This window comes from Calonectris borealis, chromosome 1 (genome assembly GCF_964195595.1).
Source record: "Calonectris borealis chromosome 1, bCalBor7.hap1.2, whole genome shotgun sequence".
Classification (NCBI taxonomy): Eukaryota; Metazoa; Chordata; class Aves; order Procellariiformes; family Procellariidae; genus Calonectris; species Calonectris borealis.
In genome coordinates this window covers 23200995-23226205 of record NC_134312.1, presented here as the reverse complement: position 1 = coordinate 23226205, position 25211 = coordinate 23200995, and the positions used below count along the sequence as shown (strand labels likewise).

General features: G+C 42.8%; 1 protein-coding gene across 1 annotated transcript in view; it reads left to right on the top strand.

Annotated features, from left to right (window-relative positions):
• Positions 1–25211, top strand: part of PLXNB2 (plexin B2) — a 259107-nt gene that overhangs the window by 166584 nt on the left and 67312 nt on the right. Inside the window, exons 5-9 of the mRNA XM_075146634.1 lie at positions 12498–13608; positions 15350–15532; positions 18241–18363; positions 22166–22266; positions 24407–24533. Of these exons, the coding sequence (XP_075002735.1) occupies positions 12498–13608; positions 15350–15532; positions 18241–18363; positions 22166–22266; positions 24407–24533 (1645 nt within the window). The remainder of the gene's footprint in view (positions 1–12497; positions 13609–15349; positions 15533–18240; positions 18364–22165; positions 22267–24406; positions 24534–25211) is intronic.

Below are 25211 nucleotides of genomic sequence, written 5' to 3'. Positions count from 1 at the left end.
GGTGAGACACTGGAAGAGGTTGCCCAGAGCAGCTGTGGCTGCCCCATCACTGGAAGTGTTCAAGGTCAGGTTGGATGGGGCTTTAAGCATCCTGATCTAGGGAAAGATGTCCCTGCCAATGGCCAGGGAGGTTCTTTAAGATTCCTTCCAATCCAAACCATTCTATGATTCTCTGCAAGTTTATGCATCACCTAAATCCTGTTAGAGCCCTCAACGCAGGCTGACATAGACAGTTCCTGGCCTGGTTGGCAGGTTCGGCTGGAGTGGACTGGGTCCTGAGCTCACCTACGCAAACTGACTGGTTTTATTCACATCTGTCCCACGTGTTAGAGCCGCTCTGTGGAGATTGTAGCATTGTGGTTAGCACAGCTGAGGACTTGCAATTTTAAAGGAAGGACCTCTGTTTTGGAGGGGTTAGGCAGGGACTGGTGTGAAATGGCCGGTAATGTGTTTTCATCATGCATTGTATCATGCTCCTTTTTTGAAATAAAGTGCTCCTGGAGATGAAATTGTGTTGGACAGTTCTGAAGCTAGGAAAACACATTTTATTACTGTGTTATGCATCCATAAAAAGGGGATTTTATAATGCTTTTGCTGACAGGCCCTTAAATAGACAGGCACAGGTAGATGCTGCTGTCAGGTCCGTGCAAATTACTGGTTAACTGGCTATATAAATTTGGAATGAAATACAATGAATAGAAACACAGAAGAAGTGCACGTAGTGTCTGTCCGGGCAGATTGGATCGGCACAAGTCAGCGCTGCTCTGTTAGAGCCAGGGACGCTCCGTTCATTTAGATGAGCCTCACATGTTTATTAAAAAAAAAAAATTAAAAAAAACCAGGAAAAGGTAAACACAAGTCAAAATGCTGCAACTCTGTTTTGTCTTTTCTCGCCTGCGGCAGCCAAAAGCCACAATGGATAAATGAATAAGTGCAATCAAATGCGACTTGGTAACACACAGCCTGTTCTGTATTTGTTTGCATCTCCAGTGCTTAACCCTTTACACTGTGTATGGTATTTATTTTAGCACGTTCAATTTCCTGCAAGCCCTCTTTCTTGTGGATTCTATTTCACTCATCTCCCCACTGCCTTAAAAGCTTCTCCAAATATTTACCACGTGCCCTTTCTTGCTGCGCTTCTCTTCTGCTTTTCCAAGCTGTTTCTGCCCTGTTGTCATGTGTCTCCCCATCTTCTCCTGGCTCCTTTCTCAGCTGCAGGAGTTATCTCTCTCTGAGCAGGAGCAGCCTCTCCAGTTTGTTGTTTCTGCTGTGCTGCTTCACCTGCACCATGTACTGCTGCTTCTTCTTGGCTCCCTGTGCCAGGACACTGGTTCACCCAGCACCATCTCTTCTGTGCCTACATTTCCTCCTCCTCAAGCTGGAGTGAACATTGAGTATGTAAAATCAGCAGGTGCCATGAAGTTAAGTATGTCTCACTGTATTTTTTTTTCATCTGAAAAAGCAGGAGGAAACAAAAGAGGAGGAAAAAGTAGTCAAGAAACAAAAGAGGTGTTTCCAGATAAGGTTTGAAAAGAGATAGGAAGTCAATAAGGTAGTGAGTATGTCTGAGCTCCCCATCAAGGTCTGAAAATCACTTGAGGTTCTTGTTCTTTTTTTTTTCCTCCCTTTTTTTTCTTCTACCTCCTGCTTTGTCATCAGAGACTTTCCACAAGAGCATTCAAGCTGTAGTAGCAGCAGCCATAGGAGAGGAAAACTTGGAGGCTGTGCCTGAGAAAAAAAGAAAAGAAGGTGGGGGGAGGAGGAGCTGTAAGAAGATGTGAAAAGATGTGTAAGGGAGGAAAAATAAAAGGGCTTTTTAAAAACTGTCATGAACATTAATTTGAAGGGCAGAGAGAAAAAAAAAACACTTTAATCGCAGAGCAATCAAAATGAGCAACACCACCACAGACACACAAATGGTCCAAATGAAAGTTTAAGGAATTTCAAGAAAGACGAACCAGACAAACCCCTGCGATTTATCTCCAGCAGCAGAAGCCAGGAAAATTCTCCATTCCTCAGCTATGTGTTTCTTGGCTCCCGACGTTCAATAAACTTTCCGTTTCAAGAATTTTCCCCATCCTCCTCTGCCTCTCTCTCTTTGTAGCTTGCATTATCAGCTGCCTCAGTACAATATATATCGTAGTTGTGTGGTTGAAAGCTTCCCATTTTCATAGAGCTTCTATCCCACCTCTCAGAAGTTCTGGATAAATCGCCTGCACAGCCAGATAACTACATTAAAATGAAGAACGCAGGAATCTGTTAAACCCAAATGGGAAAACAAAATCAGGAGAAATGGAAGAATAAGAAGACAGCATGGTGATGAGGCAGGGAATCACACAGCAAACACCACCAAGTGAGAGGTAGAATTATCGAGAGAAAGCATTTTGTTGCATGGGGCTTTATGAATTACTCACCATATTTGCGTTTCATTGATTTATGGGTTAAAATTGATTTATCCCACTGATTTATGGGATAAATTTCATACAGCCTTATCATTGCAGCTTATATGTGATTCTTCTATTAAGTCCTATAGCATTGTAATGTAACAGGAAGAAAGAAATTATGGCTCTGCCTCATGCCAAAATGCTGCTTAGCTTTGAAAGTCCGTGTGCCATCCTGTACACCTGCGTCTCAGCAAGGAAATCCCTGGCCATTTCCAGCTCTCCTCTTGCTGCGCTCAAGTCAGCAAGAGCTATGTGAAGGTTCGAGCTGCCGCCGAAGCGGGCTGGTGTCGCCGCAAAAGGCTGCGGCTGAATTGGACATCCGGAGCGTGGTTTGGTGCTGCTGTTTCTAGGAGGAGGTGGATCGCCTGCCTGTCTGGAGTCTCGTTTGTGCAATCTGTAGGGAAAGGAAAGCTTCACACATGCTGGAAAAGTCATCCTTTTGATTTGGTTATTTTGTGTGTGTGTGATTAATGGTTAATTACGAGGAAGAACTGGTTCTGGCAAGGAAGGAGCCGGAATAGTTTGTGTTTGTTTCCACATGGTCATGCTCAGATTCCCCCACACTGGAAAAAAATCCGCCTCCTTTCTTGTTTCTTCCAGGGGAAGTCCAAAACCAGTCCTTGAAGATGACCTTAGCACTGAAAACAAGCAATTCGTTGTTGTAGTGTGGAGCTGGTGACACAGAGTCCTTTTACTGTCAGTATAAATGCATTTTTTTCCTTGTGCCGTAATACCCTTATTAGTGCAGGGAAAGCCAGCAAATTAAAGCTATCCTAACTCCCTGGGTTTTCCTTCTCATGTTCCAGGCTCTCTCTCATTTTCTGCCTGTCCCTCAGATAAAAGAAAACAAAAAAGTTTTCACGAGTTGCAGAAGGGGTAAAATAACCTAGGGCGTGCACAGAGCTGGTGGACGGGCACGGGCCGGTCCCCAGCTTCTGCTGGGCTTCTGTGGCCGCCTTGCACAGCGGTTGCTGCAGGGAGCCATCCCCCCCTCGAAGCTCGGGCAGCTCAGACGCTGCAGCGGGTATTTAGACAAATTAGATTTGGCCGTTCACAGGATCAGGGAGCGTAAAAGTGTCTCTAAGTGACTTCGGGAGTGTCTGGAGGGGTCTGTGGTCCTGTGCCAACTGCAGACTGATGCAGCTGCGTGTTGGTCCATATGGCATCACTGGGCTTAGCATTCAGTGAGGTTTGGAAAAAAAAATAAAAAGCTAAATTTTTGTTTGGGAGACCTCGTGGTTTTAACAAAACCATGAAGCGGGTCAAAGAGCGGATTCTGTGGCTTCAGATTCCTGCCGAGTCAGCTGCTTGCTATTAAACACGTCATTCGGCTGCTTTTCTTGCAGATCAACCACATCTTTGTAACACTGAGAAAGCAAGGCCTCATAAAAATGGGCGCTTCATTTCTACTGAGAGAACGCAAAAAGGTGGAGGGATGAATGTAGAAGCCAAAACTGAAAGGGAGGCGTGGTCCAGGAAGGCAGGAACGCAGGCCTTCTCATGCAGCTTTTCTCTTCCCTGTGTGTGCTCCTGCCTGCATCAGTGAGGCTGATCATCAAGCAACCCTCTTGCTTGAGATAAGAATATGAACTCTTGTCTTCATAATAAAAATAACAATAATAAAAATTAGGATTTGAAGAGACCTTTCTGGCATAAGCTACCTGTGTCTCAGACTGGTTTATACTCCGTAATTGCTGGTAGCTAATGCTATGGAATGAGGTCTTTCCACAGCGGCTATTTTTATTGACTTTTTTTTAAGCTACTTGGCCCTGTGAACTCTTGAAGATTCTTTCACTTAAAAGAATTTTTGTTTTGATTCCCAAAAGCAACAAAAAACCCACCCTTGGACTATGCCAGAATCCATGGTATAAAAGATGTTCAAAATCAAAACACTGCCAGGTCTGGCTGTAATAAACCAGGGAATTCGTTAGAGTTGAGCTTTGTGTAGCATGGTTCTGCTTGTAAGAGTGCATATAAATCTGCAAAGCGCTACTCTTCTTTTTTGTTTATCTGCTGATGTTGCAGAGACAGCACATTATTGGAAATTCTTGAGTGCGATCACAAAATACGTAAGTATGCATTTTTTGAGCTCATTACCTGTTGTTAATGCTCTTTTGAGCAACTCCTAGTTGAAAAATTAGACTCAGGTTGCTCCCTCTTGCTCTGAATTTGGATCTGGATCAGAATATTAAATACTTAGGAGTTCCGGTGTGCACAGATTTTGATTCAGACTACTAATAGTGTTACTAATTTAGCTTGAAGCTAATGACATAATTATTAATGTGAACTCTGAATTTCCTAGCTTAAACTTTTGACTCAACCCTGCCAATTTTGCACCAAGTTCGTGAGAGTCCTTGACGTGGAGATGCTGGGATGCTGGTGGATACAGGACCTACTGTGAAAAGCAGTTGTGCTCCTCAGCTGTTAATTCAATTGCAATGCCTAGAGAAACGTTTTCCATGTTGGGACCGGAAAACATTTCTGTTTGAGTTGCTGGCCCGTTTGTATGTGACAGTACCGTTTTACTGTAGTTGGCAGAGATACTGGAGCTGGATGAGATCCCCTGTTTAATCCCGTCTCTGCCCCCTTGGAGACTGTGAGACACGAGGAAGGTTTGGTGATTTTTGGTAAATGACTGGTGGTACAGATACTCAAAACTCATCTTCTGCCTTTGTGGGAAGCTTCATGGGGATAACCCTGTAAGTAAAGGTCAAGAAAAGTCCTTAAAATTCTCTTTGGGTGGCCTTGTTCATGCAACACTGCTTCATCCTTTCAAACGCAACCCTTTGCCCTTGAGCTCCCAGCTAATCAGGCTGTGGGGTGCCTCAGTGTCCACTTGGGTTAATGGGCTCTCTCAGGGAGCGAGTTATCTGAGCTCTTTTTGCTGCTGATACCTCAGATCTTCTGAAAGACGAGAGTCTCCAGAGTGATGTAAGGATCTTCTTGCCCGTGCCCCTTTCCCAGGGGAACCGTCCAGTGCACGCTCTCCTCTCCCAGCTGCCGCTGGCCTCTGCTGATAATGCAGGCGCGAGAGATAGATTTACTCCTCTTTGGGCCCCGGAGTACAGCTCATTCTTGCCAGATGAAACCATAGTATAGGTGTATTGGGTTTGCACAGCAAGGTTTTGGTAGCGGGGGGGCTACAGGGGTGGCTTCTGTGAGAAGCTGCTAGAAGCTTCCCCTGTGACCAACAGAGCCAGTGCCAGTCGGCTCCAAGACAGACCCACGGCTGGCCAAGGCCAAGCCCATCAGCGATGGTGGTAGCGCCTCTGGGATAACATATTTAAGAAGGGGGCAAAAAAAACCCAAAACTGTGCAATTGCAGCCAGAAAGAGGAGTGAGAATATGTGAGAGAAACAACTCTGCAGACACCAAGGTCAGTGAAGAAGGAGAGGGAGGAGGTGCTGCAGGTGCCGGAGCAGAGATTCCCCTGCAGCCTGTGGTGAAGACCATGGTGAGGCAGGCTGTCCCCCTGCAGCCCATGGATATTATCGGTGGAGCAGATATCCACCTGCAGCCTGTGGAGGACCCCACACCAGAGCAGGTGGATGTGCCCCGAAGGAGGCTGTGACCCCATGGAGAGCCTGCGCTGGAGCAGGCTCCTGGCAGGACCTGTGGAGAGAGGAGCCCATGCTGGTTTTGCTGGCAGGACCCCGTGGGCGACCCACACTGGAGCAGTCTGTTCCTGAAGGACTGACCCCATGGAAAGGACCCATGCTGGAGCAGTTCGTGAAGAACTGCAGCCCATGGGAAGTACTCACGTTGGAGAAGTTCATGGAAGACTGTCTCCCATGGGAGGGACCCCACGCTGGAGCAAGGGAAGAGGAGGGAGGAGCAGCAGACACAACATGTGATGAACTGACCACAACCCCCATTCCCCGTCTGCCTGCACTGCTCAGGGGGAGGAGGTAGAGAAAATCGGGAGTGAAGTTGAGCCCGGGAAGAAGGGAGGGGTGGGGGAAGGTGTTTTTAAGATTTGGTTTTATTTCTCATTATCCTACTATGATTTGATTAGTAATAAATTAAATTCATTTTTCCCCAAGTCGAGTCTGTTTTGCCCGTGATGGTAATTGGTGAGTGATCTCTCCCTGTCCTTATCTCAATCCACGAGCCTTTCGTCGTATTTTTCTCTCCCCGTCCAGTTGAGGAAGGGAGTGATAAAGTGACTTTGGTGGGCACCTGGCATCCAGCCAGGGTCAACCCACCACAGCTCATTCTTGCCAGATGAAACCATAGTATAGGAAACCCTGGTTTTCAGTAACCTGAGTTTATGGTTCCATGTGTCTTCCATTTCTTTTACCCAGGGTTTGCAGAAAAACACCTGCAGAATGCACAGGGACTAGGGGCATAAAATCTATTATTTCCTTGGCAAATCCATAATTTCCAACCAGTCCTTGTAAAAGAAGATCCATCTCAATATAACTATTACACATATTAAAAAAAGAAACCTTATATTATTGAAAATGACTCAAAAAATTTAAGAAAAAAAATGAGAATTTGCTTTGTGAAAGCAAGCAAAACTTTTATCTTCCACATCAGGACTACATCTGTATTATAAATATTTGTCCATTTTTTGTCACTTTTCCAGCAGTTTGGCCGGATGGGGTGGTTTGTCCCATACGAAGACACTCTATATCTTAGCAAATTGTGTTTTGAGGAGCAGTGAAAGAGAAGGAAAATTACTCTCTTTATGTTTGAGCAGTACAGACTATCACAACTTCTAATGAAGTGGATATTGGTTTTTCATTCTCCGCAAAGCGACTTCCCGCAGCTCACTGACCCACAGGTCCCATCTGCTAACAGCAAGCCATCACAACTAAAGGGATGGACACCCATCACAGCGATCGCTATTCTCAGTGGTTCTACTAAACCGATTTTGGACCTATGCCATAGTCTACAAAATAAGTTGTTGTTCTCTCTCCAAAGCCCTTCCAGCATGTTGCCATGCTCATAGGAAATGGATTTGAATCCTGCAGAGTGTTTTTCCAGGTGATTCCTTCTCTGAACCAGCGAGCTCCATCGTTCATTGGTTTTAGGAAATAGTAATAAACGTTGTAGCTGGGGAGGAGAGTGCTCATGTTTACCTACAGTTCCCACAGAAGTAGAAGCTTTGAAATCCAAACTGAAAATCTTCTTATCCCCTGCCTCACACGCATTCTCCAGTTTCTGTTCTGAACTCCTTTGAGCTTAAAAATGAAAGCTGAGTTCTTTTTGACTTGTGGAAAACCTATCGGAAGCTAAAACCAAAGTTACTTGGAATGAGCGAGAAGAGAAATTTCTTTTCATTCCTCTTTCCCCAAATATCTACACCATTTGGGTGCATTCTTTGGATTTTTACCTTTTTCATGTTGCAATATTTGGGTCTTTTTACCAATTTTTTTCCAGTTTTAGGGTCTTTTGGATCTTTTGGGGTCTCCCTGATTAGGGGAAGGTTTGCAGGGAGAACCACAGTTCTCTGCATCGCATACTGTTAAAGCGAATCAGTATCTGCCTCTCTTGGCAGAAGCATTTGTCTCTAGACCCAGAATTTCAAGTAACAAAACTTTGTCTGGATGAGGTGAGGTAACAGAGTTTAATTCAGTATATATATCTGGTTAGTGAAGAACAACTCTGCAGAAACACCACAGAAGCTAAACTGGTGAGATTATTCCTTCGCTGAAGACTTTCTTGTCCATCGTTTTTGGGAATACCACTTGTTTTAGATCTCAGTTATTCCGATTTCAGGCAAAATTTGGTATTCTTTCACTTCAGCTGAAATGAGTAAGAAGTTAAGTAACATAAAGCTAAAGTTATATTGAAGGCTAAAGAAAAGTGACTGGGGATGGCAGAGAAGTTGAAGGTTCCCATATACAGGTACAGCAGAGGATTGTGCAGTGAAGGAGGAAAACCCCTGCCACATCCATGTCAGCATGTTGCTAGTGCTAATTCTTAAGGGTATTTATAATAGCGGGAAGTCAATTTGAAACTCACTTTGTGCTTGTAGATTATAGATGCTCTTTTCTGCATGCATTTTGACGAATTGACTTTCTTAAGGTTATTGGTCTTGCTTGAGTAGAAAGACATAAAGTTATGGGTACTTAAATTAAAATTGATCTAGCAGTGGGGCAGAGCTCTGGTAGCTGTGTCATTCCAACACAGTGTCACTTTATGGCGGTTCCCCTGTATGAAGTGTTCTCCTGGGTGCGCTGTGTTCCCTGCACATAACTTCTAAAGTTTCATACTTCTTGTAAGTGGCAAGACGCTTTTTTTGGTGGGTTTCTTTTAAAGTGCTTATTTGCTGCCATCCCGCTTTCCTTGTCACCTGTCGAGTCTCTGAGAGACTGGGGAGGGCTGTATGTTATCTACACTTTCTTTTTAATTAACACACACCTTTTTATAATAATTTTTTTCTGCTTTGGGAGTGTGTTTATTATTACTGCCATCCTTCTAGGATACTCATCGAAATCATATTCAGTTGTCTGTAAGGTATATGAATCAGAAGAGGAGTATGTTTTGAGATGAGAGAAGGGATAGGGAAGGCACTGATGAAAAAGGGAGGAATCCAAAAAGGAAATGACTTTGCAATTCAAGTAATCGTGATGGGAGAGCGATAAAGATGATTCTAATGACATTGTGGGGGGCGGGGAGCAAGAGGCAGGATGGAGACTAGACTTTGAGAGAGAGAAAAAAATGTGGTCAAAACTGCTCTGTTGGGCTTCTTTTATCCTGAGTCTGCCAAGGGTTTAAAACTAAGTGCAAACTGAGGTCAGAGGGTGTATTTCAGCTCCCAGGACCAGGGCATGACTTTGAGTAGGCCACACAGGCCCATGTGTAATTAAAGTATGTGATTAAGTCATTGGAAATACATTTGCCGTGCTGAACATCTCGATTCCATGCTCCAGCCTGGGCTTCTTACACATTTTCTCTTGTGTTTCCAAGACTTGTTCTTTAAAAATAGAAGTTTTTCAGAGCAGCGAACTGCTCCTTGATACATTTCCATAGCACCTAACTCAGTAGCACATCTGAGTTAATAGCAGCCCTGTAGGTCCTACCACATCAGCTGGTCATAGCAGGATTCCTCCAGCTGCTACTTCCCAATTAAGTTAATATCAGGTGAGAACGAGCCGTGGTTGTAGTGCATCTCATTTCATTTTGTTTGCTTTTTTCTTTCCTTAAGCCTGGTATTTGAGAAGTGCATGGGAATTTCGTTCTGGATCTTTTCCATAGCATATTTAATTTTTATTTACTGATTGCTTTGAAGTGTGGGGAGGGAAATGAAACCAACAGGTACAGAGAATGAAGAACTGTTACCTTGCATGGAGGGCTGAGATAATCTGGCAGTGTTTGGCATGAGACCGGGGTGGCAGGGAGTAAATGGCAAAAAAAAAAAGGCAGAATTAATGGAGAATGCATGTAGTTCTGAATAATTTAAGTCAAAAATTTGATAAGTAAACAAGGCAGAAAATAGTAGGGAGGGAGCATTACCCATTTTTGTACAGTCAGGTGAATTACTCCTGTTAGAGTCTGGTTTAGAGGTGCAAAATGCACTTTTCCTTAAATCCTGGCTCTGGCATGAATCAGCAAGACTCTTCGTTCTGCCCCTGGGACGAAGGCAGGTGTATTGCAAGTGGAGCCCCTGTGTCATTAAGCTGGGTGCCACAAATGGACAAAATATTTTATTAATCCACTGAAATAAATGGACAAGGAGGTGAACTAAGTACAGAAATTAAGGTACAATAAATTACTTTCCCTTCATTTGAGGCATATTTTATAAGTATAGCTATTTATGGCTTTTTTTGACTGAGAGCAGAGATGATAATAATCTTATAATAATTACCTTGTGGGAAAAACAGGAACAATGAATCTGAATTCTTCAGCGTTTGATCCTTATGCAATAGATAGTAGAATGATAAAACTTTTATGAAACAACATTGCAGTAGTATGGCAACCTGGTTTTTATTTCATTGCAGATAACTGTAATGGAAAATATTTGAAACTAGATGACATGCATTATGACATACAATTTAGCCACAGAGATGTAAGCTGGGATCAAAGCTTGTTTGGAAAATTGAGGTCCTTGGGAGCAGGAGGAAAAGAGGAGTTTCTGACAAATAATATCAGAATTCTTCTGGGTTCCTTAGAAGCGGGTCTAAGGTTGTTGTAGAGAGGTCCAACATTTCATTACGTTGCAAGGCATGAGCTGAAGTCCGTGTGTCTGAAGAATGGGTTATAATTCTTAGCCTTTTCTTGGTCACTGTCATATGAGGTCAACCTATCATTAGAAGTCAGGCTTGTGCTTTTGGTAATGTACTGTCTCTTCTTTGACCTCATTTTACAGTTAGCTACTCAGTTTGGTACATGATAAGAGCTTTAGCAAAACAAGATTGCAGTTAGCCTTTTATTTTGCCTTCATTATTACCCTGAGTTACATTTAGTAAGTTTTTGGTTTTTCAGAAGTTAGAATCACTCTGCTTTTAGAAAAGCTGTTGTCACCATTGCACATGCATTTTGTCCATAGAGGAGCAAAATGCAGCCAATGCTGGAGGGCAGGAGTTGCCTTTTGCATTGCTGGCGATGCCGGGGTAGTTTGGGGAGCTGGCAGATGGCTTGTGCTCACAACAAGAGTCCTTCCCTCCCTGCTCAAACTTTTGCAGCCCAGTTGTTGACATTTAACCTTAGTTACTCAGTATAAATGATTTCTCTATAAATGAGAAGGCAATTCTCTTTCACATCCCACCAGAGTCTATTGCTGCTGCCAAAACACAAGTTATATCTGACACAGGAGCGTGGTTCCTCTATTACTATTTTTATTATTTTTCTTTTATTTTTTCAATTCCTCCTTTTGGCATTCTATGCTATTTTCCTCCTCCTACAAGGCTTTCGCCTGTTAGATTACTTTGTTAAATGTTTCTCTTGTCTTTTCTGGGTTTTTATTTTTTCTTTCTATTCACAGGTCCAGATATTTTCAGATTTAACTTGAGATTCCCTGTAAGTTTACAGGTTCTTTCCTCATCAGACTATGGAGTCACATGGCTAACTTTGAAAATGAAAATACTGTGGATCATATTTGGTTTTCAGTACTTCCTCCAAACAGTATTTATCTTTTCCCCCTAACATCGGTGTGTCCACGCATGCTACCTTCTGCTTTCTGCTCTCAGAACTAAACACTTGCAGAAAACATTGACAAAATGTTTTGTGCTTAGGAAGCCAGTTGGGACTTGCCTCCTCATTTAAGTCCTCAGGTTAAAATTAGAGCCCTTCTTATAAGTTTCAGAAGGTTTTTGTCTAATTCCAAACAGCCAGATGATCTGCTTGGGAAGTAAAAATTCTGGAAAAAAAACCCAGTAACAGAATATTAAGTCCACAAAACTCTAAGTGATGTTCTTAAGACAGATTTGAAACTATTAAGTTGCAGTGCTCAAGTAAATTGAAGTGTTGGACTGTAATGCATACCAGCGGTCAAAGGCAATGTTGCGTATTAAGGACTCTGCCACCTTCCAGCTTTACATTGATGAAGGATTAGTGTAACGCCTTCTCCCAGAGCATCAGTAGCTAGATCCAGACTTACTTGTAGTCAATGGAAGGTTTTTTTTCCTTTCTGAGGAAAGTCCTGCAACACCAAATGTCTCAAATACTTTTATGTAAATTCTCCCCCGCTATTAAGGAGGAGCTACCCGAAACATTGGGATCCTCCAGCTTATTTTTAAAATCTCAACAATAAATAATTCACACAGTATGAAACTGTCTGGAGAAGAACTACCACTTCTTGGCACTCTACGTTGTTTCAAATTGCCTGTTGTTCTCATTGTGCTTTAGCACAGGATTGATTATCTAATTGGTTATATGATAACCAATCAGACATATGACCTTGTTTAATCCTTCCCCAACATATTAAATTTCTAGGCAATTAACAGGATTTGAGGCTTTCCATAATCTTCATGATGTCTACACATGCATAAGAGTAAGTGTATTTGTGTCTGAAATCATGAAAGAAAAAACGCTTCATATTGCTGAATTTTGTGTAAATTTTATTTTTCAATGTATTTCATGTTCTTCTTTTCTTTCCCTTTTTAGGTATTACATAGAAATGGCTTTATGGATCTGGACACTGAGCATCTTGAGCTGTTTTTGCATCACCTTATCCAGAAATGAGGAACTGAAATTTTTTCAGAGCGCTACAGAGCTAAATCATCTAACAGTGGATAATGACACTGGGATAATCTATCTGGGAGTGGTAAATGCTCTGTATCAGCTTACAGAAAACCTGGATGTAATAAGGTCTGTAGAAACAGGTCCAAGAAAGGACAACAAAAAGTGCACACCTCCCATTGATGAAAATCAGTGTAAAGAGGCAGTACTAACTGACAATTACAACAAATTACTGTTGCTGAACAAGGTGGATAAAACAATTGTGGTGTGTGGAAGCCTTTTTAAGGGAATCTGTGCCATCAGAGATCTAGAAGATATTAGCAATGAGAAGTACTATGTAGACAGTAGCGGAGAAAAGTCCTTTGTAGCAAGCAACGATGAGAATGTATCAACTGTGGGATTGATCACTTCCTTGAATAACGACCGAGTGCTGTTTGTTGGGAAAGGGAATGGACCAAATGATAATGGGATAATAATCAGCACTCGACAACTCTACGAAAGGGATGGAAAAGACATTTTTGAAATGTATACAGACTCAGCAGCTGTTAAGTCAGCTTATCACTCTTCAAGCACACAACAATTTGTGGCAGTCTTTGAGGATAAAAATTATGTTTATTTTATTTTTAATCAGCAAGAGAAACAGCCCGTCAATAACCGCACACTGATTGCACGTCTGTGCAAAGACGATGCCCATTATTATTCCTACTTTGAAATGGACTTGGGTTGCAAAGATGATGATGGTGCCTATGACCACTGTCATTCTGCTTATGTCACTACGCCAGGAGAAGAGCTGGCTGAGAGCATGGCTCAGCAGAGACAAACTACGGATGCTCTCTCAGATGACAAAGTTCTCCTTGCACTCTTCAGCAAAGTAAACAAAGATAACGGCTCTCTAAAATCTGCCATGTGTGTGTTTTCCTTGCGGCACATCAATGAAAAGATGGAAAAAAACCGGAACGATTGCTACACTAAAAAGAATACCAGCTCATTTTACAAACTTTTTGCAGCAGAAAACCCGTGTGCATCCCATGGACTGGTAATATCAGTTCTAAAACTGATGTTTTAGAATCTGTGTTAGAATTAGTGGAAAATATAACTGCATGGTTTTGGGTGGCTTTGAGCTAAAATATAGTGAGATCAGTGACTGAAAACTCAATAGCTGGATTCACTATAGAAATGGAATGTGGTTTGGAGGCTTGCAGAACAGGTCAAGCAAGAAATGGCAAGATAGTCATAATTTTGAGTCTTTTAAAAAAATTTGATGTCTTCTGAAAGATGAATATTGGTTTCATAAATGCATTTCTTTTAAAGGGTTCCTCCTGGTATGGAAATTACTGAGTCAAATGCAGTGATTTGTTATGCCCATGATTAGCTTCTGAATGATCACTACAGACAATTCTGGTCTCAGCCAACATATTTGTAATATTTTTAAATGGTATTAAGAATCTTGTAGGTGATATCTGGAGTTGAGTGTTGTTTCTCACTTGGATTTGAATTTTCAGATAATTGGAAATACGCATGTTTCTTATATTCAGGCGGTGTTCATATTTTGATCTGGCTCAAAATACTTCCATAGCATGATGGCCATCTTCCTTTTCTTTTTATGGCTTGTCATTACCTTGGCTATAAGGTTTTTGGAGGGCACTGTTACACCTCTTCAGATACTATTCTTCAATTTATGACTGCACCCCTGAGAGGCAGCTTTTAGCATCTCTGTTGACTTTATGATGGTTTTGCCCACACCACTCAACCTATTCCCAAGCCCTACTTGTGCATGCCATTCGTTACTGCAGCCAACCCTAAACTGGGTTGAGGAATTGAATCATCTTAAAAATAACTCAGCCAGCTTTTAGGAGGATGTCTTAATTCCCCAACCTGAGCAAATTACACACTTGCATAAGCAGCTGTTTGAGCATAGCTTGGGAAGTGGCATCCAGAGGTAGGAGTGAACAGCTCCTACAGTCCAGAGGTAGGAGTGAACAGCCAAAGAGATGGAGCACGGGAATACCTTATGTTGGTATTGACCCAGAATCCTTCATCTCATGAAAGCACAGCCCTCTCCCGCACAGTAGGTTGCTAGCACTGATAAGAAGCCAAAAGAACACTCTCTGCTTCCAACCACCAGTATTACTCACTGCAGTACCCTGCATCTGAGGTGAGCATCAAACATAGAAATCCTGAATGTGACAAGTGGAGTGGCCGTGGCAGCCAGCAAAAAGGAGGTGTGGATTTCAGATGAGAAAGACAGTCTCATTACCAAATATAGCAGGAAAGGCAAGGTGTGAATGAACTTTCTTCTGGTGGCACTCCCTGCAGCTCAGGATTAAAGCGTAATGAAGAGGGAATGTGTTGAAGTTCATGAGACGGTTGCCAGTGGGTTGCTTTTCTATGGCTAGCAGCAAATTAACAAACAAAACAGCATTAAAAAAAGTCTTCAACACAAAATTGGTCAACCCAATCTATATGACATGTTCATTTTAATTAAAAAAACTGGTTACTTTTTAAACTGTGCTGTTGCAATGAAATAGAAACAAAGAATTTTCTCTCCCCGTGTCTCCTGGAAAGTGAAAGCATTGAAGCAGTTTGCAATTAGCAGTCTGCTTTCTGATTGCTGCCTGTTGGCTGGGGGAAAATGGCCAGACAATCCATTTCTCTCTTTCTGCTCTTCTATGTCTGAAGGGTATTATACTGTCTGGTAATAGGGTTGCACTTCATTCGTAGCTAGGAATTAGTGATCTGAATGTTTAACATCGCTCTGTATTGCTATTCCTTATTAGAATGCAAGCAAAAATTTCCCCTGTGGCTCCGAACACTTGCCGTACCTTTTGGGAAGTAAGAATGGTGTTATAGAGAAGCCGGTACTACAAAAAGAAGGGATGAATCTCACGGCCGTCACTGTGGCTGTGGAGAACGGGCATACCGTGGCCTTTCTGGGAACGTCAGATGGTAAAATTCTCAAGGTAACAAATCAGACTTAAAAGACGAATGTGTTTAAAAGGTTGCGAACTGTAGTGATAGCATACTTCCACTCTGAAAGTAAATGGGATTTATAAGATCGCATGCCAGGAACAAATTCCCTTGAAGCTTGGTATTTTTAATTTCAAAGAAAAAACACATTATTTCTGATGTTCCTCAGCTATCCAATACACAGATTGAATTAGCATTGCCTGAATGACACTTTTCCCGAAGGATTAGATACCTACTGAGAACCCTGTATAAACAGCCTTAGATAATCCAACAGCTGCTCTAGCCTTATCTCTATTCAAGCCCATACTAGTTTAAGAGCAACTTTTCATTTTGTAATCATTCCGGCCATTCAGTAAATAGAGATGGCAATACAAAGCCCAAGCTGGAGCTTTGCTGAGTTCTGACTGCGTGGTGTAGGGCTCAAGGGTTCACAGGTTTGTGGTGTTAAAATGTTAAGACTGCAACGCCAAACACCTTCTTTTGCTTGAAGGGGAGTGGTGGCCATGTGCCACTACGTGGTTTGAAATTTGAACTGAAACTTTGGTTACCATAAGGGAAGACAACAAATTTGAACACCTTCAAGTGCAAAGGCTCCGAGTTAAGAATTTTAATTTTACAGTGTTAAAATAAATCAGCATTTACAAAAAAAAGGGTACAAATATTAGCTATTGTGAGCACTGAGCAATTTCTTTTCATAACTTTTATGCTTTGCTTGCTGCTTTTGGTGCCATGTACTTCAAATTGAAATGTTTTCCCTGATGTGAATTTGTGAACTCGAGTAAACAGGATTTTCATTAATCATAGAATCATAGAATCATTAAGGTTGGAAAAGACCTTTAAGATCATAGAGTCCAACCATAAACCTAACACTGCCAAGACCACCACTAAACCATGTCCCTAAGTGCCTCATCTACACGTCTTTTAAATACCCCCAGGGATGGTGACTCAACCACTTCCCTGGGCAGCCTGTTCCAGTGCTTGACAGCCCTTTTGGTGAAGAAATTTTTCCTAATATCCAATCTAAACCTCCCCTTGCGCAACTTGAGGCCATTTCCTCTCATCCTTTCACTTGTTACTTGGGAAAAGAGACCAACACCCACCTCGCTACAACCTTTTTTCAGGTAGTTGTAGAGCGCAATGAAGTCTCCCCTCAGCCTCCTCTTCTCCAGACTAAACAACCCCAGTTCCCTCAGCCACTCCTCGGAAGACTTGTGCTCCAGGCCCTTCACCACCTTCGTTGCCCTTCTCTGGACACGCTCCAGCACCTCCATGTCCTTCTTGTAGTGAGGGGCCCAAAACTGAACACAGGATTCGAGGTGCGGCCTCACCAGTGCCGAGTACAGGGGCACGATCACCTCCCTGCTCCTGCTGGCCACACTATTTCTGATACAGGCCAGGATGCCATTGGCCTTCTTGGCCACCTGGGCACACTGCCGGCTCATGTTCAGCCGGCTGTCAACCAGCACCCCCAGGTCCTTTTCTGTCAGGCAGCTTTCCTGGCTGGAAAAGAGCTTTCCTCTTCCCCAAGCCTGTAGCGTTGCATGGGGTTGTTGTGACCCAAGTGCAGGACCCGGCACTTGGCCTTGTTGAATCTCATACAATTGGCCTCGGCCCGTCTATCCAACCTATCCAGGTCCCTCGGCAGAGCCTTCCTACCCTCGAGCAGATCAACGCTCCTGCCCAACTTGGTGTCATCTGCAAACTTACTGAGGGAGCACTCGATCTCCTCATCCAGATCATTGATAAAGATATTGAACAGAACTGGCACCAATACTGAGCTCTGGGGAGCACCACTTGTGACCAGCCACCGTCTGGATTTAACTCCATTCATCACAACTCTTTGGGCCCGGCCATCCAGCCAGTTTTTTACCCAGCAAAGAGTATGTCCATCCAAGCCATGAGCAGCCAGTTTCTCCAGGAGAATGCTGTGGGAAATGGTGTCAAAGGCTTTACTAAAGTCTAGGTAGACCACATCCACAGCCTTTCCCTCATCCACTAAGCAGGTCACCTTGTCCTAGAAGGATATCAGGTTGGTCAAGCAGGACCTGCCTTTCATAAACCCATGCTGACTGGGCCTGATCACCTGGTTGTCCTGTACGTGCTGCATGGTGGCACTCAAGATGATCTGTTCCATAATCTTCCCCAGCACTGAGGTCAGACTGGCAGGCCTGTACTTCCCCGGATCCTCCTTCCGGCCCTTCTTGTAGATCGGCGTCACATTTGCTAACCTCCAGTCAACTGGGACCTCCCCAGTTAGCCAGGACTGCTGATAAATGATGGAAAGTGGCTTGGTGAGCACTTACGTCAGCTCCCTTGGTACCCTTGGGTGGATCACAGCCGGCCCCATAGACTTGTGTGTGTCTAAGTGGTGTAGCAGGTCACTAATCATTTCCCCTTGGATTATGGGGGCTTCATTCTGCTCAGGGTACCCAGCTCAGGGGGCTGGGTACCCTGAGAACAACTGGTTTTATTGTTAAAGACTGAGGCAAAGAAGGCATTAAGTACCTCAGCCTTTTCCTCATCCTTTGTCACTATGTTTCCCCCCGCATCCAATAATGGATGGAGATTCTCCTTAGCCCTCCTTTTCTTGCTAATGTATTTATAGAAACATTTTTTATTGTCTTTTACAGCAGTAGCCAGATATAATGATATCTGGGGGAAAAAAGCAACATTAACTACCTTTCTTTCTTCCATGAAATAGGTGTTCCTGTCATCCACTGCAACTGAGTACAGCTCTCTTACTATTGAACTAAACAAACCCATAAAGAATGACTTGGTCCTTGACCAAACCCAGGAAAATCTGTACGTGATGACCACAGACAAGGTAATATGTCCTGCTTGCATTAAGGACCACATCCGCTTTCACTTTCTCTGCAACTTTACCTGAGATTTGTACGTTTCTCAGTTGTTCCTGGAAGTTGCCCCATTTGGCGACTGTGTGTATGAAGACCTTCCTCAAGTCCAAGCTGATGGACTTGATTGTTGTGACTTGGAGAATTGTTATATCCTTGGTACATAGCAATTGGGAATGGGAAGTAAGTTCACCTCTAAAGCTCTCTTAAGGGGTCTGTGAGAAGGATGAAGTTGAGATGTTTGGCACCAGCACACCACGGGGTCAGGCAGCCCTCGTGCTCGGTGTGGTGTCTGTGGAGTACTGATGGATGCTCTAGCTGCCATCGGTCCTTTTCAAGAGTACTTCAGGATTTAGGGTGCTGGCAGCTGACATGATAGCATTTACACATTTGTAAAGCTGCCAGGAGTTTTCATGGGTCTTGCTGTCAAAAACTAGGAAGCAACGGAGAGAATTACAACTTTGGGAAACACTTTTGATCGAGCTTCTGCTAGAACCAAGCAAGTGCAGCAGGAAAGGTCAGACTTTGCTACAAAAGGCACAGGCAGTCTCTTCTATGTTCCCCTTCTCTTCCCTAGTCTCTTCTAGATTCCAGCCTGTGCTGGCAGGTGAGGCACAGTGGAGGTTTGTAAAGAAAGGAAGAAGAAAAAGCAAGTAGGACACGAGAGAGATGCCAGATTTCTCCACCTCCAGCTGTAACCCTCCTCTGACACTTCTCTTTGTGATGGCTGGAGCTGCCACCCTCAAACGCATGGTTCAGCAGCTCTCCAGGACGGGGCGGGTGACAGGCTGCGACCATCGGCAGCACTGACAATGACACAGAATGGGACGGCAGCAGTAACACGGGGAGAATGAGGGGGGCTGTGAAAGGAGAGTATTTGGGGAAAACAGTGCGAGAAGAATGTTCTTTCTTTATTTTATAAAAGGATTAATATAAATTCCTGCTGCGGGAATGTTATATTCTAGCTGAAGGTTTTCAGGCTAGAAACCACATTGGAAAAAGTGCCAGTTAAGTGACTGATAAAGCATTTAATAATATGACAGTGTGTGAGAGACATTACTTCATTTTTTTGGGGGGTAGTTGATACTTCTCATTTGGCTTCTGTTGAGATTTGGAACAGAACTCCAAACTTCAACGTTGTCCATAAAAGCCTGGGCAGCCTGGCACCCTGTTTCACAAGCTAGCACGTTGCTTAAAAGCCGTGAGGTCCCCACCAGGCTGTGGTGTGAGCTGCTGAGCAGCCTAAGGGGTGGCAGCAACCTTGAAGGAAGACAAGTTTTCTGGTGACAGTCTGCTTGAACTGGTAGAATTTAGGAAGACCACAGACAAATTTTTCAGAGAAAATTTGCAAAAAAATAATTCTGTCTTTACAAAATGTTTAAATTTAGAAAGCAGCAAATTTCTGCCAAAGAAAGGATTTCAGTTTAATCTTTTCCAAGTAGTTCTCATAGACACTGCGGTTTCTGAATAATACGAATAATAGTTTTCTTTTACAAAACCTGTTCAGCTTAAATATGAATAACTAAAGTTGGGAGCTCTGTAATGGCATTACATTACTGTCATCTCCAGGAGTTAATTTCAATGAGCAGTCCCACCCACTTTTAGAAGCAGATAGACGGGAGAAGAATGGAGGCCTTCAGAGCTGGGAGAGACGAAACAACAGGAGAAGAATAAATGCTGAAACATGCACTTCTGGGTTAAGCACAGCTGAGAGTTGTGGGAATGGAGATATCAGAACCCTGCCCTGGGAGTTAAAATGGTTTAGAGTTATTTAAAATAAGGTAAACAATAAAGGGCAGGCTAGCTGTGCTGATAGGCATGCTTAATGCTAAGCTACTTGACAGATGCAGCCTGCCTCAGCGTTTGGAAATGAATTGCTTGGGCTCTCTAAGCACTTGAGCAAAGTCAAAGTGATGGTGTGGTGGGTGATAACTTGAAGCAGCCTGTAAAAAGAAATCAGATCGAGAGAAATACAGGGAAGAACGATACAGAGGTTAAGAGTCATAGTGAGAAATAAGCTCTTGCTTTCCAGTTTCACTTCTCCTCCCCCTTCTCCTCCCAGCTTCTGCTGCTGTGTCAATAGCAGTGGATGGCTTGGAGCGAATGCTTTCATAAGTCATCCCCCTCCTCCCCACTCTGCTCCCAGAGCTTGGACAGAGAGCAGGAGAAACCCCCCGCAGCTTCTTGGGGGACTTGAAAAGGAGCGTACCACCTCTGCCATGCTCACGCTGGTTCGTTACAAGTGAACATCACTGGTAGGATCCCAGATTCCTTATTCCTATTGGGAGGAAAGCAGAAGCCTGTGGCCATCGCTTACCGCGATCACTAGCTTGTTTGCTTGTTTTAGCTTTTACCAGTCTCTGTGATTAAGACTGCCAATTAGAAAATCTCTAAAATTAGTTTCTCTGCATTTTGAAGTTGACTGTAAATGGAGCTGCTATTGTTTTTAAATCCATTAAGTTTACATAAAACTTGCAGAGACAGCAATCTCTAGGGCTTGTTTCTGCCTGCCAGAATTATGAAATAAATACTTTGTCATAAAAAAAGCCATTCACTGGATGTTAAATTACTCATGGGTACCAGTTAGTGAAACAGAGTGCCAGTAACTCAGCTCCAGTTAGGTAAGAATCTGAGGAAGAAGAGAATGCTGAAAAGGTAAACCTCTGTATTAATAAATGCAAGAAAACTACCCAATGTTGACATTTTCCTTAACTGAGTCAGACTGAACTCTCCAAATGTGAAAGAAAAGGCCAAACTCAGACTTTCACAGTAGCTTTGTAATTGCCAGTTGTTTCAAATGAGAGAATAAGGTAGAAAAAAGAAAGCTTACCTCTCAGAGTTACTGTTGCTAGACTTTTTGCGCTCTTTAAAAGTAAAACATAGTCATCAACAGGAAGACATATGTCCTGTTCTCCTCTTGCATCATTTCAGCAGCATAACTAAAAGGGATGGTTGTGTGCTGGCTCCTTTTTCTGTGCGCCAAAGAAAGACAAAATTGTTTATTCTCAGCACCAAAGGAAATCAAAACGGGAAGCCTTATATTTACTGGGGGACTGAGACGTGAGAACTGATGATGCTCTTTTCCCTGCTGCTTCCTGTCATAATTATTTCCATTTTCTTTCATGAATGTATTGCATGGTGGAGGGTTATGTGTGGAGAAGTGCAGTAACCCGAAGCACCTTGGCTCTCTCACGCTTGCAGACTTTCTGAGATGCCTTCTGGCTAAAAGTGCCACTGACGGTCACATTTCCAAACGATTTCATCTCTGTGCTAGCAATATGGAGGGGAGGATATTCTGTTTAAAAAAATCATCTAGCCAGTACCAAGTTACCCTTTCAAAAGTATTTCTCTGGCAGTAGCTGTTACTTGAATTCAGAGAGCAGTTCATGCCGTTGCTGTTCTGCAGTGGCTGCTGTAATGCAGATTTCCAGAAGTAATGTAACTGGAGGGACTGAAAAGCTCAATTTTTGGAGACTTGCTCATGGTTCTTGAGTATAACAATGTCCTACATTACTTTGGAGAGAGATTAGAGAATATTGGAGAGAAAAAGAGCAGGAGAAGTGTGTAAATTTGGACTTCGTTAAGGGGGGGATAACCACATTCTGGTTTTGTACGGATTTTCTTAAAATCAAACTGAACTCGGATCATAATGATACAGGGTGAAGTCTTCTGCTGCTACAGGCAATGGCGCTGTACAATCCTGACCACAAACATTCCCGTCTCCTTGTGCCTTCTTGAGATCCCTTACAGTTTGCCTTACTTTCGGTTCTCCAGGTGCATCGGCTACCTGTGCAGGACTGCCACAAATATTTGGACTGTGAGAAGTGTACTCAGGCGAGGGATCCGTACTGCGGCTGGTGCGTGAGAGAGGGCAGGTGAGTGCTGCCAGTGTTTTCTCAGGTGCAGGCAGTGAAAAGCTCAAATTTTGACGCGTGCTGTGTGTTACTGCTCAGCGTAGTGATCCCGGCTTTTTGTACTCAGCCTTACGCTCCTGATAGTGATTTAATTTTATCACATAGACATTGATACCAATCTTCTGCGCACACAAATAAGTCCCCGTTGACTTCTGCAGATTTTATTAGTTTGGGAAAATGTATACTTTTCTGCTGGTACTGAAAATCAGTATACATCTTCTAACTGCATGTTTTATCACTCTCTGAACTGTACAGTCAAATGTTCTTCCAGAAATTAAAAGAGTGCTCCCTACTTAAAATTCAGAAAATATAGCATATATTTTAAGTAGAGCAGGAAAGTGTAAAACAGAGTATAAAAGAAAAACTGTTAATGTCTGAAATAAAGTATATAGTTCAAACGCTGTTTTCATATAAACGTCATCTATCAAGATGTGTAGCTACACTGAACCCTCCCCTAACTGTAGGAGAGCAGAAAGTGGCATTTGGCTGGCTATCTGCAGAGGTTAACTGAATTAATATTCAAACACATGTAAACTAGGACAGCACTGAACAGTTCTGGAATGTCTCTTCTTTGCAGTCTTCATTGATTGGAGTGTCAAGAGGGTCCTGCAGCTCTCTTTTTGACTACTAAGTTAATTAACCCCTTGGCATGAGCAGTTGGGAATTCATGATTCTAAGTACTCACTGTTGGAACAAAGGGGCTATTTAATTATAGTATGCAGATGAATTTCAGCCTTCTAGCTTCCTGTCTGAAAATGTGAACTATCATATTAAGTTACCTATCAGCCTGATGTGTAGCATAATATGGAGCACTGCAGAGAAACTTATGCGGTGCGTGCAGATTTATGTAATATACTGTAACTCTTCAAGCCTGGGTTTCAGTTGCTGTGGATGAAACCTGGGGATTTGGAATATACACCTCGAACTCCTCCTGAGCTGCTGGGAGTTGAAGGCCGTGTCATATATCATAAAAAAGGCAATTTTCTCCAGATTTCCCTTCAGGTTTCTGGTATGACCACTGACCTCAATATCTCAAAGTATTAATGGTCTCTGAGAAGAGGCAAACATGAATTTTTGCATTTGTTAGTATTTATTTCCAATGATGAAAAAAAAGTGTTTAATTTCTAATGTTTTTCTCACCTGCAGCAAGTTCTGTCTCATGATCACACACAGCACTTAATAGCGTGTTTAGGGATATGTTATATGAATGTAGACTCTGTATGTAAATCATATCTTTAAGGGTAGGGTTGACAGAACCATGCAGCAACTGCACTGTGTTAAAGCCTCTGACAAGTTACTAGTCTTCTGCTACAGCAGCCAGAGATCCTACAGCATTTTCTCCTAAACTTTGCACAGAATGGAAAGAATACACGAGACTGTCCCCACACACACACTTCAACAGGCTTTTGTAGCCACATATGCAGCTTCTGCACTGCAGCATCTCTTCTTTCTGTCCTTCCTGTGAGCTGGGAAAATCTCCCAGTATTTTTGGTGAGGCTGCACAACTGCTGTTGTCTTCCCGTAATGGTAACGGTGCCCTGGCAGAGAAAGGTCTTAAACAGTGGCAGGAGTTAATGAAAACATTCACTGCAAAAGTAATATTTCTAATGCCACAGTGTCACAGGAGCTCTCCACAAGCCTGTGTGCCCCTGGCAATACTCCTCTATTGCATTTGTACTCTCATGCATTAGGTTTCTTTTTACTGGCAACAGATAGCTGTCTGCCACTTGACCTGCAGAATGCCCACTCATTCAGGTGTTTGTTATATATTACAATGAAGAAGGCTTCATTGCGTGATGGCTCCTGTGCTAAATATTACTGCCTGTGTATGGGTTTGGGTTGTCTAATCCAAGGGGGTGTCCAAAACATAGGTATATGTTTCCCCACTTGCTTTTGTCATCTCAAACCATCAATACTTATTCCTCCACTTATTCTATTAAAAGTTCTCTATTAGCAACCTGAATAGTCAATATTAAAGCAAATTCCCAGTCATCTTGTGTTGTAATTTCAGTCTCTAATCCTGAAATTGTTGCATAGTTCAGAGAAAGCAGAGTCCAGCTATAATATTGCTTTGCTTTGGTTTTTGTTCCTGTTCTGTCAGGTGCACAAAGAAGGCAGACTGTGGAACAGCTGATAAGGAGAACCACTGGCTGTGGAGTCCAGGTGGCACGTGCATGACTATCATTAGTGCAGACCCTCTAAATATGAGTCGCAGAGCCCCTGCAAAGGTATGACAAGAAAGTGCTTTCCCTTACATGTTCTTAAAGCACATTGATGTGACTACCAGGAAGATGAATATCTGCATTTCTTTATGCACAGTGGTGACTAGGAATAAGATAGTGGTTTGGATATCTCAGTCTCTGGCATTTCGCACAGTGCTCTGTCTTGCCTGCTGTTTTTGCAGGTTGCAGTTCATGTTTTATTGTAAGAAATGCTCTTTTTGACCTTCTCTGTAAACCAAAATGATGCACTAGTATGGATGATAAAACACTTACACTTACCTGAATATTATGAAAGTGTTGCACAATGTTGTATAACCCATAAAAAGTAATTGATAGCGGAGATTTCATGCTGCCCTTTCAGCTTACTTGAGCATAAACTTAAGTAAGCAGCGAAGCCATAAGCTGTTACTTTAAAATCAGCAGTGGATTTGCCTACACAGCGAAGTCTGGGTATGCAGAGAAGCTGCAAAATGACTCTGTGGCAACAAAACTGAGTGTTCAGAGTGTGACCAGGGTGTCATAGCTTGCTCTAACTCCAAATGGAGCATGCCAGTGCAGACTGAGGGCTTCCTGGGGGTGCTCAGCAAGTAAAATCAGTAAAATGGCTTTTAATCCCTCTTAATCAGAAAGAAAGAGACTTTAATTAAAGTCAGTTTAATTCCATTCCTAAATGATGTAAACAGC